Raw genomic sequence first — 17,878 nt, forward strand, 5'->3', positions numbered from 1 at the left:
CCTTCTTCTCCTTCTGCCAAGGCAATGAATCTAAGGCCCTGGAGTAGATGTCCTGAGCAGGGGCCAAAGACAATAACTGGACCCAGCTTTGAAAGCTGAAAATTGGAAGAGAAGCCCATGAAAAGTTTAGTGGAGAGACTTTCACATAGAAGGGAATAAAGTTAAAGTATGCTTGGAAGGAACGTGTACAAATAGCAATATATCTATATAGATACACAGGTGATGTTATTCACATTTCGGGAGATAGGATTTTTAATTTTATTAACATAATTTAATTTAAAATTTATTATTATTATTTTTTAAGGAGGTAGACCTCTTCTATTTACATCACAGCAGGTTGTTTTGGCAAAAAGGTTGGCCACTCTATTAAATAATTTGTTATGGGCTCTTCTAGCCCTTGACATCTATGAAACATGAGTGAATAGATAAATATATGCATATGTATGTAAATATGCACAAAATACACATTTTTTCTTTAAAAGATAACGAGGGGCAGCTAGTGGCTTCGTGGATAGAATGACAAGCCTGGAATTGAGAGGATCCAGGTTCAGATCTGCTTTCAGATGTTTCCTTGCTCTTACTGCTTTTCTGTCTTGGAAATGATACTTAGTAATGATTCTAAGACAGAAGGTAAGGGTTTTAAAAAAAAGATAGTGAGGATAGAGGAATCTCCCTACCAGAACTCATAGATATTTCCATTTGGCAGAAATACTGGCACACAAATCAAGTGAATATATTCTCTTAAACATCATCTTGAATCACTCTAATAATTAAGTGGTTGATTGTTTTACATGAAAGCAAAATCCCTTGTGTTTGCCTCTCACCCCAGATCTTAGAGAGGGAAAGTGTCTGTGATTTACATTGCCCTGGAAGGCCAGTGAAGAATGGTTGAAGTATGATATAATCTAAGAGGAGTCACAAAGCTGAGATAAGTCACTTTTTCTAGCCTTGAGGAATTCACAATCTAGTAAGAAAAAGATACAGATAACTATAGTACTCAAGATTACAGGATGAGGCATTAGAGAGTTTTTAAAAAAAGCATCAATATTTATGAGGTTTGAAGACAAAGGTTGTTATTAACTGGAAGGAATAAGAGCTAGACTTAAAGGATGAGATGAAAGGATGTTCAACAGGACAACTACATGGCACAGTGGATGGAGTGCCAGCCCTGGAGTCAGGAAGATTCATTTTCTCTGAGTTCAGATCTGGCCCTATTAGTTGTTTGACCCTGGGCAAGTCACTTAACCCTGTTTACCTCAGTTTATTTATCTATAATATGAGCCAGAGAAGGAAATGGAAAACCACTCCAGTATCTATGCCAAGAAAACCTCAAACAGGGTCACAAAGAATCGGACACACCTGAAAAATGTCTGAAGTACAGAGTTCAATAAGGGAAGGTGGAAGTTCCATGCACAGGGAATAATGTGAGCAAAGGCAGATGTATGAGAATGCGGGCCATGTTCAGGGAATAGAGCTAGGTTAGAGTTGTGATTAGGTTAGAGTGTAGAAAACACATTTTGAGGCTATATGTGGGTTTTTAGATAATGATAATGCCATGGAGTATGATAGTGAGACAGGATGCATCTTCTGTTGTTTTACCATTTTAGGATGAGAGCTAGTTGGATAGAGAACACATGTGTCCAGTGGTTTCATTTGTTCCTTTTATGTATTTTAAGGGCATCTCTCCAAAAATAGAGTTTTCTACGATGACAGCCATCAAAGAACTTTCTTGTCCATTAAAGAGACTTTTTGTGAGTATAATTAAGAAAATTCAGTACAACAAAAATGCTTTAAATCTTTTTGTCACTAGTATTTGTTTGAATTTTTTAGAATTAAATTTAAAGTATTTTTAGTCAAGTTTCAGTTTTGGATTGACAAAGTTTTATGAGATTTAGATTTTTATTTAAACTGGCCAATCTGGATATCAAAACAATAGTGAGGCTTCCTTCGGAAGCATTCTGTAATTTTTGTTTGGTTCACTTGGCTAGAACAAAGTGTCAATGAGGTCAAAGTTATTTGATCCTCAAATAGATAACCATTTGTGTTTTATTCCTAACCACAAGTGCTAACCAGCTAACCAGCTAAGAAGCTTGTAAGTCTTCACCACTGGTTATAAGGCAAACTGTGTGAAGAGAGTGGCAGAGCACAGATTTATCACCATTCCAGTAAAAGAGTTTATTTCAGCTAATAGTTATACTAACTAGTCATCTATGTGTGCACAAGGCAACCAGTTAATAATTTTAAGGTATTAATTAAGCCTCAGGGAATTATAAGCAATTAGTACTTTGAAAACATAAATGACTGCTTTTATTATCTAGTTTTAGTGCTTGAAAAGGTATAGAAAACTGATAATGATTTTACTTCATTCATTCAATGCTAAGAAAAATAAAAATAAAATGTTTGAAGATAAGTTAATTTGATTACTCATGACAATAATAAATCTTTCCATTAAAATAAAAAGCATTACAAAGTAGATTGAGAAGCAAAACTCACCCATATCTTGCTTATAGGAAAACACATTTAATGTGAATATTTAGTGCTAAATTAAAATGAAAAGATGATTCTAAACTATAATGTTACCTACAAGTTCAGAAATGATATTAGATAAAATAGGATTCAAAACAGAAAAAACAGGCAAGGAAAATGAGTAACATATGCAAATATGTAAGAAATTATACTTTGCATGTACCAAACAATTTGACAATTAAACTAATAAAAGAAAGACTAATAGCAATAGGAGAAGAAATTGAAAATAGTGTAATGGTGGTGGGAAACTTCATTTCCTCATGATCAGATTGTGATAAATTAGATAAAAAGATGAACAATAAAGAAATCAGCTCGAATTTGCTAATTTAATAAAATAAAATAAAAAATCTGGAAAGAACTAAATGGAATACCTAGTTAATACACTTAAAAATTGATCATATATAGGCCATAGAGATGTGCTACAAATTAAAAAACAACTTTAGAGGGCAGCTGGGTAGCTCAGTGGATTGAGAGCCAGGCCTAGATATGGGAGATCCTAAGTTCAAATCTGGCCTTAGACACTTCCCAACTGTGTGTCTCTGGACAAGTCACTTTGCCCTCATTGCCTAGACCTTTATCACTCTTCTGCCTTGGAACCAATACAGAATATTGATTCCAAGATGGGAAGGTAAGGGTTAAAAAAAAAACCAAGCAAACTTTATCTTCTGGCTTAGAACAAATACTGCCTATTGGGTCTGAGGCGGAAGAGTGGCAAGGGCTAAGCAATGGGAATATTTTGACTTGCCTGTGATCACACAGTTAGGATGTGTCAAGGCCATATTTGAACCCAGGTCTTCAGACCTGGCTCAACTCACTGAGCCACCTTTGGTTCTCCCTCCTACATAAATTTTAAAAGACAGTACATATAGAGGATGTATTGTCAGACCATAATGAAATAGAATTAGGAACAATAACAGTTTTAAAATCAAAAGAAAAATGAAAAACAATCTCTTAAGACACTTTTGGGTTAAAGATGAATTTTAGAAACTTGATGACAATAATACCACATTATGTTTCAAAATCTTTCATTTTCTTTCTAAAGCTGTACTTTTAAATTACAGTCCTATTTGAAAAGTGTCTCAGTTGTTAGATTGAACTTCTCTAGGGTTTTGTTAGACTTATGATTTCTTCTTTCAAAGCTCTCATTTCTGTCCCCTTTGTGATGTCTAATTCTTTTATTGTTCACGTGAAACATTCTTATATTTTTGAAACTCTGTCATTGTCTTTTGTGGGACTTCTTAAATTTTATTATGATGTTCTCACCTTTCTTAGAGGATTTCTTTCCCCATCAAGTATTTGTTCATTGTGGTAGTTCTTTGTCTAGAGTCAGTGTGATGTGGTGGCTAGAGAATTGACCAGAAAGAACTGAGATCAAAATCTGCAAAGAACTGAGATCAAAATCTGCCTTTGCCACACACAGGCTGACTCTGTGATGTAGGGCAAGCCATTTACCTTTTCAATGCTTTAAGCAAAATTTTAAGATTATAAATTCCAGAGGAGGGGCTGACACACATTGGTAGAAGGAATTTTCTTATTCAAGAGTTCTAATACCAATAAAATCACAGGTCCTGTCCTATTTTATCTGTCACTTTGAGGCTGAGCTTGGTGGCAAATGACTATAATCCCTGCTACTGGAGAGGCTGAAGGTACAGGGTGTCCCAATAGTCTTATTACAATTTTAAGCTTTAATAGATTTTTGGGATACCCTATAAATTGCAAATATTGGTGATATTAGAATTTGAAATAAATTGTCCTCGAAAACATGAATTGGGTTATAAATACCCTCCTTAATAATAGGATTAGTGCATCAAGAATTTTTAGAGGTCATCTAACCCAACCTTTTGCCTCCACCCATTTTATTTTTATTTTTTAAATTCAGTTTTATGTTATTTTCAGTTCCGGATTCTTTCCTCCCCCGCCTTCCCCATTCATTGAGAAGGTGAGAAGTATAAAACCCATTACAAAGATGTAGTCATGTATAACTAAACTAAACATTAAAGTAAATTTAAATAAAATAAAATAAATAAAATTTGAAGAGTAAACTAAAGATTAGAGAGAAGAAATGACTTGCCTTAGACCACATAGATAGTAAGAGGAAATAACCAGGCTTCAAACTTGACTTCAAATGAATTTATTAAGTAGAAAATGCCTAGTAGAAAATATTCCAAACTTCTTAACTTGGAGGTAAAGAGAGTATAGTTAAACATACTTGTATTTTAGATTGTGGTTTCTCTCCTATTTTGTTTTTATCCTTCTTTACATGATTATTATTTTTTTTTTACAGGAAGAAAGGTTGAGACAATTGAGGCCTTCCTCTGCATCATGTTTTAAGGGAGGGTTCAGTCCTCAGCTAAATGCTTTAAGAGCCAGGACAAAGGAGGATACTTGTGAGAGGATGAGCAAAAGCTTACGATCTCGTTCTCCATCACCACATGTGATACGGCGCCTTTGCCAGGAGGAGAGGCCAGTGCATTCAAGCCTTGTATCTCGTGGTTTAAAATCCTTACCAGAAAACAAACCTCCATTTGTAGTTAGACATGTAAGACTTAATACCACTCTTCACAGACCTTTGGAATCGGGTGGGAGAGGGAAACTTGTTGCAAAAAAAATTAAAAGGCCAAATTAATCCCCAAACGGAGAATTAAAGAGAGGCCTGAAAGTGCCTCATCTATCCATCCATGTCTTTGTGCAGACATTTTACAGAGGCAAAGTGTTTAGATGCATCGTTCCTTGAATAGTTCATTTTTCTTCTAAGTATCCCATAGTAGGCAAACTTGACTTCCTTTGAGGTTTTATTCCCAAGCTGTAGAATGGGGGCAGTCAATGTAGTTTGTCACAGAACCTGTCTAGCTAAGCTCAGAAAGCTGGGTCACTCGGAGTTTGGCTTTTTCAGTGGAAAGTCACAAAGGTGGTTCTCGTCTGCTGTGCTGGAGAGAGCCCCCACGACTACAAAATCACACACCGCGAGCTAAGCATGCTTATTTCTGTGAAATCTGGGTTGCTTAGTTTGTTTAGTTCAAAGCTCACATTTTACAGATCAGGAAACCCAGGTGGGTAAAGTGACATGGGGGAAGTCACACTAGTTGTAAGAAGCAGAGCCATGATGGTCTATTTTTTTTAACCCTTACCTTCTGTCTTACTATTCATTCAAAGACAGAGGAGCGTCAAGGTGTAGGAGACTGGGGCTAAGGGACTTTCCCAGAGTCACACAGCTATGAAGCGCCTGAGGTCAGATTTGAACTTAGGTCCTGCCAACCCCAGATCTGGCACTCTATCCACGGACCTACCTTGCTGTCCCTTTGTAATCAACTCTTGATGTCCTTTCCAGAAAACTGTGACCAGATCTGTAGAGCATTCAGTGATCCCCAACCATATTTTTCAGTTTGATTTAATAAACATTTATTATGTGCAAGCTAAGAGTCTGCATGAGGTAATGAACAAAGGAAGAAGCCTTGAAGTCAGAAAGACTTGGGTTCAAATCAGAGCTTTCATACATCCTAGTTGGGCGACCCCCCAGGCAAGTCCCTTAGCCTCATAGTGATCCAGGCGTCAATCCACAATCACAAGTTTTAAATGAGTTGTTAATCTGTTTCAGTGGAGGAATTTCCCCACCAAGAGCCCCCCAAACCAATGAAATCAATAGTTAAGACCAAACAATGTACAAGACTGTGCTGGTCTTTGGGGATTCCCAGAAGGGAGAGGAATGACAAGATTCCTTGCCTCAAGGAGCTGACATTCTTTGTTTTTAAGTTTTAGTGTTGTCTTCTACAGCCTGGTAACTTCCCATGACCACCCTACATTGAATACTTCCTTATAACAAATGAAATTCAGTGCTAAAACTATACGTTCTGACCCTGCTATCCCTCCCTGAGTCACCCCACAATCTATTTCTCTCATTATCAAGTCATGGTGCTTATATATTCTACAAGTGAATTTTAGAATCTTAAATACACCCTATTGGTGTACATATAATCATTAGGAGTTATTCTGTAGGTCATGAATTAAACCCCCCCAACAAAAATGGAAAATGTCAGTGAGAGCAAACTACCATGCAACGGTAATGACCCATCCTGAAGCACTTTGTGATCTACCAGTGTAGTTAAATATATTTTCCCTGTTAAATGTAGTTAAGCAATAATGGCCAAATCTTAGCCTCTTCCTTAAGCTCCATTTTCTTACCTGTAAAATGGATGGTAGGTCAGCTAGTTGGCATAGAGCGCTGGATTCAAATCTGATTTCAGATACTGACTAGCCATGTGACCCTGGGCAAATTACTTAACTTTGTTTGCCTCGGTTTCCTCATCTGCAAAATGAGCTGGAGAAGGAAATGGCAAACTGATTTAGTATCTTTGCCAAGAAAACCCCGAAAAGGGGTCAAGAAGAATCAGACATGACTAGAAACCAACTGAACAACAACAAAAAAGGATGGTAATAAGTTAACTACAGCTTACTAATACTACTGATATTTTATGGTACTTTTTAGATTTTTCAAGGCATGTTAGATATATATCATTTGAAGTAACTATTATAAGTGTATCATTTTATGGATTAAGAAACTAAGACTTAAGTTAAAGACTTGCTTATGATCAAACAGTTAGCAAGTGCCAGAAGTAAAACATGAGCCCAGGTTTTCTGGCTCAAAATCTAGCACTCTATCTACCATGCCATGCTTCCAAAGAAAAACATTTTTTAAAAATCTTAAAACATCACATAAATGTGAATTATTATATACATCTTATTTATTCTGAATTTTTGAGAATAAATTATCTGGGTATTGAGTTTAGATCTGGTAACTATTTTATCCAGAATATTTGGAAGACTGACAGATGACCTTGAAATAAACAAACAAAAACAGACTATTCATGGGGTAGAGGAAATGTTTCAATTAGAAATGGAAGCTCTGTCAGTTTCAAAGGAGCTCCCTTCAAATGATTGCTCCCCAAGTATTCTGCAGTTACAGAGTTGAGCCCTGAAAATGAGGAAACAATGAATTGGGCATAATCATAACATCTTGAATCCATTTCCTCTTTGCTAAAGAATGATTTCATTGTACAAGATAATTCTGGGTTATTTAATGATTCATTATTTCAGTTATTTTTATACTTTAAAAATTGTTTTAGAATAACATGGTACTTAATTTTTTTTATATCATCATGATCCCCGCTTATATTTCTTCCTCTCCTCCTTCCAGAAAGTCATCCCAAACCAGGAGAACATTGTACACAGAGACTGATACACTGTGGTACAATCAAATGTAATGGACTTCTCCATTAGTGGCAATGCAGTGATCCTGAACAACCTGGAGGGATATAGGAGAAATAACACTATCCACATTCAGAGGATAAACTGTGGGAGTAGAAACATGGAAGAAAAACAATTGCTTGATTACATGGGTCGAGGGGGATATGATTGGGGATGTAGACTCTAAATGAACATCCTAGTGCTAACACCAATAGCATGGAAATAGGGTCTGATCAAGGACACATGTAATACCCACTGGAATTGTGCATTGGCTACAGGAAGGGTGGGGTGAGGGGAGGGAGGAATAGAATATGATTTTTGTAACCAAGGAATAATGTTTTAAATTAACCAAATAAAATAAAAAAAGTCATTCCAAATGAAATATTTTTAAAAATCAATCAATCAATTAATTTTTCAGTATTTTCCCATGGTCACATGATTTGTTTTCTTTCTCTCCCCTTTTACCTTCCCCCTCCTGGAGCCAACAGGCATTTCCACTGAGTTATACATGTATTATCACTCAATATCTATTTCCATATTATTCATTTTTGAATGGAGTAATCTTTAAAAAACTAAAACCCCATATCCTATACCCATATAAATGAGTGATAAATCATATGTTTTTCTACTGTGTTTCTACTCCCACAGTCCTTTCTCTTGATATGGATAGCATTCTTTCCCATAAATCCCTGAGGATTGTCCTATATCATTGCATTGCTATTAGTAGCAAAGTTGATTACATTTGATCATTCTGCAATGTTTCACTTTCTGTGTACAATGTTCTCCTGGTTTTGCTTATTTCTCTCCCCTTCAGTTCATGGAGGTCTTTCCAGTTCATATAGAAATCAAGTAGTTCATCATTCCTTACAGCACAATAGTATTCCATCACCATCATATCCCACAATTTGTTCAGCCCCAATTGAGGGACATCCCTTCATTTTCCAATTTTTTGCTATCCCCAAAAGTATGGCTATGCATGTTTTTGTACAAACATTTTCCCTTATTATCTCTTTGGGGTACAAAAACATTCTTTTAAAGCCCTTTGGGAATAATTCCAAATTACCTTCTAGAATGGTTGGATGAATTCAGCTCTACCAGCAATGCATTAGTTAGTTTTTGTTATAAAAATCCCCCCCCCCAGTTTGTTGCTTTCCTTCTAATTTTGGTCCCATTGGTTTTGCTTGTACAAACCCTTTTTAATTTAATCAAAATTATTCATTTTGCATCTTATAATGTCTTCTCTATCTCTTGCTTGGCCTTAAATTCTTTACTTATCTGTACACCTGACAGTTATAGTATTCTATGTTCACCTAATTTATTTATAATTTCCCTCTTTATATTTAAGATTACCCATTTTGAATTTATATTGGTATAGGGTGTGAAATGTTGATTCCTTACTGTTTTCTAATTTTCCCAGCAGTTTTTGTCAAATAATGGGTTCTTATCCTCAAAGTTGGGATCTTTGGGTTTATCAAACACTAGCTTGCTGAGGTCATTTACCCCAAGCCTATTCCACTGATCCTCCCTTCTGTCTCTTAGCCAGTATCATATAGTTTTGATGACCACTGCTTTATAGTACATTTTAAGATCTGGTACTGCTAGACCACCTTCCTTCACATTTTTTTCATTATTTCCCTTGATATTCTTTGACCTTTTGTTCTTGCAAATGAACTTTGTTATGATTTTTTCTAATTCAATAAAAACATTTTTTGGTAGTTGGATGGGTATGGAACTAAATAAGTAAATTGGTAGATTGTCATTTTTATTATGTTAGCTCATCCTACCCATGACCAATTAATGTTTTTCCAATTATTTAGATCTAGTTTTAATTGTGTGGAAAGTGTTTTGTAATTGTGTTCATATAGTTCCTGTGTTTGTCTTGGCAGATAGATTCCTAAGTATTTTATATTGTCTAGGGTGATTTTAAATGGAATTTTTCTTTCTAATTCTTGCTGCTGAGATGTGTTGGAAATATATAGAAATGCTGATGATTTATGTGGGCTTATTTTGTATTTTGCAACTTTGTTAAAGTTGATTTTTCCACTATTTTTTTAGTTGATTTTCTAAGATTCTTTAAGTAGACCATCATATCATCTGCAAAGAGTGCTAGTTTAGTCTTCTCATTACCTATTTTAATACTTTCCATTTCTTTTTCTTCTCTAATTCCTATTGCTAGTGTTTCTAGTACAATGTTAAATAATAGAGGTGATAATAAACATCCTTGTTTCACTCCTGATCCTATTGGGAAGGCTTCTAATTTATCCCCATTGCAGATGATGCTTGTTGATGGTTTTAGATATATACTGTTTATTATTTTTAGGAAAGGCCCTTCTATTCCTATTCTTTCTAGTGTTTTCAATAGGAATGAATGTTGTATTTTTTAAAAGGCTTTTTCTGCATTTCTTGAGATAATCATGTGATTTTTGTAAGTTTGGCTGTTGGTATGGTCAATTATGTGGATCGTTTTCCCAATATTGAACCAGCCTTGCATTCCTAGTTTAAACCCCACTTGGTCATAATGAATAATCCTTGTGATAACTTGCTGGAGTCTCTTTGCTAATATTTTATTCAAGATTTTTACATCTATGTTCATTAGGGAGATTTGTCTTTAATCTTCTTTCTCTAGTTTTGGTCTTCCTTACTTGGGAGTTAGCACTATTTGTGTCATAAAAGGAATTTGGTAAGACTCTGTATTTGCTTATTTTGTCAAATAATTTGTATAGTATTGGGATTAGTTGTTCTTTAAAATGTTTGATAGAATTCGCTTGTGAATCCATATGGCCCTGGGGATTTTTTCTTAGGGAGTTCTTTAATGGCTTGTTCAATTTCTTTTTATGATATGGGATTATTTAAGTATTCTATTTCATCTTTTTTCCATTTTTGATATTTTTAATTTGATTCTCTCTTTTTAAAAATTAGATTAACCAATGCATTATCTATTTTATCAGTTTTCTCAAAGAACCAACCTTATTCATTAAATAGTTCTTTTTACCTTCAGTTTTATTAATTTCTCCTTTGATTTTTATGATTTTCAATTTAATTTCTATTTGGGGTTTTATAATTTGTTCATTTTCTAGTTTTTTTTTTTAGTTTAATGCTCAATGAATTAATCTCCTCCCTCTTTATTTTGTTGATTTATTGAATTTGTAAATTTTCCCAAGTACTGCTTTGGCTGTGTCCCATAGATTTTGATATGTTGTCTTCTCATTGTCATTCTCTTCAATGAAATCAGTAATTGTTTCTTTGATTTGTTATTTGACCCACCAGTTTTGAAGAATTAGATTATTTAATTTCCAATTGATTTTAAATTTGCCTCTCCATGCCTCTCCTTTTTAATTATGATTTATATTACATTATGATCTGAGAAAGTTGCATTTATTATTTCTGCTTTTCTGCATTTTTATGATGCTTTTATGTCTTTGTACATGGTCAGTTTTGTATATATTCCATGTGCTGCAGAAAAGAAGGTATATTCCTTTTTATCCCTATTCATTTTTCTCCAGATGTCTATTAGCATGAAGTTTTCTAATATTTCATTCACTTCCCTTCTTTCTTATTTATTTTTTGGTTCAATTTGCCTAGTTATGACAGGGGAATTTTGTAGTACCCCACTAGTATGGGTTTACTATCTATTTCCTCCTTATGCTCCTTTAATTTCTTCTTTTAAAATCTGGAAGCTATACCATTTGGTGCATTTATGGTTGAGTACTGATATTTCTTCATTATTTATATTACCTTTTATCAAGATGAAGTTTCCTTCCTTGTCTCTCTTAATTGAATCTATTTTTACTTTTAGCTTTGTCTGATATCATGATTGCTATTCCTGCTTTCTTTGTCTTAGTTGCAGCCCAATAGATTCTGCTCTAGCCTCTCACCTTTATCTATATGCTAGGATTCTGGCATTTAATCTACTCTGCTAACTACTTAGGTTTTATGGGTGAGTTCATCCCATTCACATTCATAGTTATGATTACCATCTGTGTATTCCCCTACATTTAGACTTCGTTCTTTAATCTTGACCTTTATTCTTTTATTCTTTCCCTTCCCTCTGGTGTTTTGCTTTTAGACAGTCTCCCCCCTTTCCCTTCCCTTATATTACCCCCCCTTACCCCACCCCCACCCCTTCTTACTTCCCTCCTACTATAGGACCTTTTGGTCACATACACACTTCCCCCCTGCCTTTCCCTCCCTTTTCCTCCACTCCGTTTCTTATTCCTCTTCTACTTTTCTAGAGGGTAAGATACCATTCTATATCCAAATGAGTCTGGCTGTTCCTCTCTTTTGGAGCCAATTCCAATGAGAGTATGGTTTAAGAATTACCTGTTACCAATCTCTTCCTCTCTTCCATTATATTGGTCCTCTCCCCCACTCCCCCCACTCTTCTTTATGTGATCTATTTTGCCCCATTTTGCTTCTTTTCCCATTTCTTTTAGTATTATTCTCTTCTTCCCCCTGCCCCTATTTTATTTATTTATTTAAAATATCATCCTAATCAGCATACTACCATCCCCTTGATATATACTTCTTCTCACTACTATGACAATAAAAACAATTTTTAAGAGTTACAGATATTGTTGTTCCATATAGGAATATAAACCATTTGACCTTATTGAAGCCCTTAAATTTTTCCTCTTTCTTTAACTTTTTCTGCTTCTCTTGTATTTTGTATTTTGGCCTCAAATTTTCTGTTTAAGTATGGTTTTTTCTTTGGGAATGCTTAGAAGTCTTCTATTTTATTAAATGACCATACTTTCCCCTGACAGAGTATAGTCAGTTTTGCAGGGTAGTTGATTCTTGATTGCAGACCCAGTTCCCTTTCTTTCTGGAATATTATATTCCAAGCTTTGTGGTCCTTCAATGTGGAGGTTACCAGGTCCTGATGGGGGCTCCATGATATCTGAATTGTTCTTTTCTAGCTGCTTATAATATTTTTACCTTGCTTTGGATGCTCTTGAACTTGGCTATAACATTCCTAGGAGTTGTCATGTGATGATTTAATGCATGAAATGATCTGTGGATTCTTACAATCTTTATTTTAGTCTCTCATTCAAGGACATATGGGAAGTTTTCTTGGATAATTTCCTATAGTATTATGTCTAGACTTTTTTTTTTTGGTCATGGCATTTGGGTAGTTCAATAATTCTTAAATCACCTCTCTTAGACCTATTTTCCACTTTAGTTGTTTTTTTCAATGAGGTGTTTCATATTTTTCTTCTATTTTTCCATTCTTTTGATTTTGTTTTATAGATTCTTGATACATTGTTTTAATTTTAATTATTCAATTCTAATTTTTAAAGACTAAATTTCATCCATGACTTTTCATCCTTCTTTTCAAACTTTTGATTTATTTTTCTTTTTAAGTAATTCTTTTCATCTTTTAATTTTTTTTTTGCCTTGTTTTCTAACTGGTCAATTCTGGCTTAAAAAAAAACCCCTTACCTTCCATTTTAGAATCAATACCATGTATTGATTTCAAAGCAGAAGAGCAATAAGCACTAGGCAATGGGTGTTAAGTGACTTGCTTAGTCACAGAGCTAGGAAGTGTCTGAGGCTAGATTTGAACCTAGGACTTCCCATTTGTAGGCCTGAAATTCTGTCTTTAAAGAAACGATTTTCTTGTTTAATTTATGTGCCTCTGTTTCTGTATGACCTATTTTGCTTTTTAAGTGCTTCTTTCCCCAAATTTATTCAACCTGTCTTATTTGTATTTTGAATTCTTTTTGAGCTTTTCCAGATCCTGAGTCCAATTTGCTGGATTTTTTGAGATTTTGCTTGATATTCCTTGTTCCTTCTCTATTCCATCTGTTCTTTGTTTTTTTATTTGAATGGAAGCTTTCAATCATAATTTCCTTTTTTTCTTCTGTTGTTTACTCATATTTTTTCTTCTTTCCCCCTCTTTTCAGGTTGTGTACTTGCTCCTCTGTTTGTTTGCTTGATCTGTAAGTTTGAACTTTTCTTCCTGGAAGGAGATTCTTTTCTGCTCTGATGGTTTACTGGATTAGATGGGTTGAGCTGACTTTCTGAACTAATCTGCCCTAAGGCAAAATCTTCCCCAGTGGCTTGCAGAGGCTGAAGTTGAAGGTTTGGAGGTTAAAAGTTTGGACATAATCTTCCCTCTGCTCCACTCTGCCAGCTGCCTCCCTGCCAGCTGCAGTCAGAGTCTTGAGTTTTGTGTGGTGGCACCAAGGTACTACATCATGGTTGTAGTCCTTGCCCTGGAATCTCAGTCAGCCCAAGTCACACATTGCAGGTCTCAGCACAGTAGGTGGGGGAGGGGCATTGGGTCTCTCTCCTATACCCCAGAACTCAACTTTATCTGTGTATCATTCAACTTGTGTGGAGTAGGAGAGTCCAGAGACTCAGTCTTGTTGTTGGGTTTGGATTTCTGTCTTTTTTGAAGAGTTTCTTTTTGATTGGTATGGAAGGATAGCCAAACAGAGGATTTGGCTTCTGCTGCTTCTAAACTGCCATCTTGACTTTGCCTCCCCCACCAATATTTTTTAAAGACAAAAAAGGAAGAGGATAAATCAGCAGTGCATTGATAGTGCCTGAAAATATGTGCTATGTGTTATACTTATGAACTTTCTACTTATGTAGAGGAGGATGAGGGTGTTTTCTTATATCTCTTTGAATTTGTGCGTTTTCTTTGAATTTCGCAATACTCCTTTTTGATTTTGTGTGTTTTCCTTTCCATTTATGCTACTGTAGTGTTGTGATTCTTGTTTTCTTGACTCTGACTACTATACTCTACATCCTTCATGTATATCCTTCAATACTTCTTAATAGTCAACATATTTATAATTTCTTAAAGCACAGTAATATTCTATTACATTCATGTATCACAATATTGCTTTAGCAGATTTTGGTATGTTGTCTCTTTGTTTTCATTTAAAAAATGACATTCTCTGTTGTTTCTTTGACTTGTTCATTGACTCACCTATTCTTTAGGGTTCCATTATTTAATTTCCATTGGAATTTTTTCAAATGTCCTCTGTTGATTATAATTTTGTGGTCTATAAACGATATGTTTAATATTTCTGCTTCAAGATTTTCATTTATGAAGTTTTTATTTTCAGTATATGATCAATTTTTGTGAAGATGTTTTATACCCTTGAGAAATATATGTATATATAGCATTTTATATATACATGTATATTAATTTCTTTTCTTGTTCATTAATCACCAGACATCCTCTATCTAACTTTTCTAAAATTCTATTTAAGTTCTTAACTTCTTTCTTCCATATCTTTTTTAGATTTGTCTAGATCTGAAAGGGTTACATGATGTCTCCAACTACAGAATATATATATTATACTGGGGAAGTAAACCTAATAAGGCATACATAGAACTATATGAATATAACTACATAATAATCTTTATGTTAATAAAGGCTGAAAAAAATAAATACTTATTCATAGTTAGACCAAATCATTATAATGCAAAAGATAATGTGTTTACACATACCCATAAACACACACAGAGCTAGAACATTGGATAGAGTTCTGGGCCTCAGGCACATATTAGCTGGGTAACCCTGAGCAAGTCACTTAACCTTGTTTGTCTCCATTTCCTGATTTGTAAAGGGTACAGGAGAAGGAAATGGCAAACTACTCTAGTATCTCTGCCAAGATAGCCCCAAGGTCATGAAGAGTCAGACATGACTGAAATGGCTAAACAACAGCCATACCACAGATATACACACATATATACTCATATTATATGTGTATATATATATATGTGTGTGTATATATATATATATACTATCAATGACAATGTTATATATAAACTTTGGATCTGACACAATCAACACAAAAGGGGGTATCAGGATGAACTTAAAATCTATAGAAAACATTGTCCATTTAGGCTCTAGTAGAGAACATCCTTCAAGAAAATGTCAAAAACCTTCTACAGGCATACATTTCCCCGTTTTATGTCTTCCTTGAGGTAAATAACCAGTAGATTGCTGAACAGAATTGTTTCTATAATTTTGTTGAAGAAGATGTATTTTTTATGATTTTGGCATCACATGAGTGATTCCTTGGAGGAGAACCTGTAAAACCATATTTTGTTCTATAGAGTCAAATTCTTCTTTGTCTTTTTGGTTGTTGTTGCACACAATAAATAGTAAACACAATGGGATTTTGTCTTTTTGTTCTTTTCAGTTAACTGTATGATTATAAAAGTGTAGCCTGCTGAAAAAATTGTTTTACAAAAGTTTACCTGTTTTCCTCTCACATTTTCTACAATGATAGATACTTTTATACAGTGTAGAAGATTCTTATAAAGAATGTATACAGCTCAGAAAGTAGACATAAGAGTCAGTAGTAATTAATGCCTATTAGGGTGGTTCCACCATAGATGTCTAAAAACAATGTGATTCTTAGTATTCTGTGAACCCTTTCCAACCATATTATTACCCAGGCAGCAAATAAAAATATCAGTACAGGACCAAGGACCATTTTGTATTTTGATTTGTTTCATGGGATGCTATGGCCAAGGAATACATCACCTGATGTATTCTAAATTTTCTCCCAATTATTTTGGATGTGGTCTCTTGAATTATCTTGTAAAAATAATCTTTTAGTGCTTTCAAGGTTGAATGACCTCCAGCTGATTTCTACACTAGTATCTAGTCATTTCATCATCTGCTAGAATAAAGTTGATTCCATTCTGGAGATGCTGTTCTGTATCATATCTAACACCTTCCAACTTTAGTCATAATAAGTAGCAGTGTTTAGTGTAGTCTCTATGAGACTTTGCTGCTTTTATTTCCTCTAAAACTGATTTGATTTTCCAAAAAAAAAATTTTATGAATTCTTCCCAATATCCCCCATTTTGAAGTTACTAGGTTTTCAGGCATAGGTTGACTTCTTTTGGAGGATCTTAACAAGTTCTATATTTATTCCCTCCATATTTATGCTGTTTATTTTGATATATGTACTCTTCTTCATCTTCATGTAAGCTCCTTGAGAGCAGAGATTGTTCCATTCTTTGAACTTATACTCCCAGGGCCTGGGACATAGTAGATACATATTATGCATACATGAAAATTGATTGATTCATTCATAAAATTTCTCTTCCTCTTCATTTTTGGCAACTTATGTTGGTGTAGATAAATGAATCAATCAATAAACATTAAATGCTTGTTATGTGGCAGGCACTATGGTAGGCACTGGAGTTGTAATTTTTTTCATGAAGATTTTTGTTTTTTCTCATCATAAACTTATAAAAGAAATGACCAAGCAAGATAACTCAATAAACGCCAGTGGCTTTCTATTGCCTCTAGGAACAAATGAAAAATCCTTCTTAGTGTTGAAAGCCTTTTATTACCTTGCCCTACCCTATTTACTCTTCTAGTCTTCTTACACTTTGCTTTTCACCATGTGTACTTTTGATTCCAGTAATACTGGTTTAATTGGTCCACAAATAAGACATGTCATTTCTAGGTCCCATACCTGAAATCCTCTTTCCTCATTTCTGCTTAATGCCTTCTTTGTCTTTCTTTAAGTCCCAATTAAAAACTTATCTTCTACAGGAAGCCTTTTATAACCTCTTTAATTCTAGTGCTTTCCTTCTCTTCATTATTTCCTATTTACCTTGTATATTGCTTGTTTGTACATATTTGTTCACTTGTGTTGTCCTCCTTATTATATTATGAGCTTCTTGAAAGCAGGGACTGTCTTTTGTTGTTTTTTTTGGATCAGACCCTAGCACATAGTAGGCACTCAATAAATGTTTAATGACTGCCTGATTGACTGACTGAAGCATCCCTTGAAACTATATATATATATATATTTTTATTTTAAAATCCTTACCTTCCATCTTGGAGTCAATACTGTGTATTGGCTCCAAGGCAGAAGAGTGGTAAGGGCTAGGCAATGGGGGTCAAGTGACTTACCCAGGGTCACACAGCTGGGAAGTGTCTGAGGCCATATTTGAACCCAGGACCTTCCCTTTCTACATCTGGCTATCTATCCACTGATCCACCTAGTTGCCCCAAACTATATTTTTTATTGCCTTTGAATACTTGAAAAAGACCAACTCTTCTTTAAGGAGAACATGAGTCATCCTATTTGGCTGCAACTTCTTTTTTTGTCTTTCTCCTATCATA

At 34.7% G+C, this 17,878-nt stretch overlaps 1 protein-coding gene across 6 annotated transcripts in view; it reads left to right on the forward strand.

The window, feature by feature from the left end:
• SPATA6L (spermatogenesis associated 6 like) overlaps window positions 1–17,878 on the forward strand; it is a 103,297-nt gene that overhangs the window by 56,205 nt on the left and 29,214 nt on the right. For all 6 annotated transcript variants that reach the window (XR_470384.3, XM_007499537.3, XM_007499535.3 and 3 more), the window contains exons 6-7: window positions 1,677–1,751; window positions 4,811–5,065. Coding sequence is in view for 5 of the 6 variants with exons in the window: in XM_007499537.3 (XP_007499599.2) it covers window positions 1,677–1,751; window positions 4,811–5,065 (330 nt within the window). In the remaining variant the exon portion in view is untranslated. The remainder of the gene's footprint in view (window positions 1–1,676; window positions 1,752–4,810; window positions 5,066–17,878) is intronic.

The sequence above is a fragment of the Monodelphis domestica genome, chromosome 7 (genome assembly GCF_027887165.1).
Source record: "Monodelphis domestica isolate mMonDom1 chromosome 7, mMonDom1.pri, whole genome shotgun sequence".
In the NCBI taxonomy this organism is placed as follows: Eukaryota; Metazoa; Chordata; class Mammalia; order Didelphimorphia; family Didelphidae; genus Monodelphis; species Monodelphis domestica.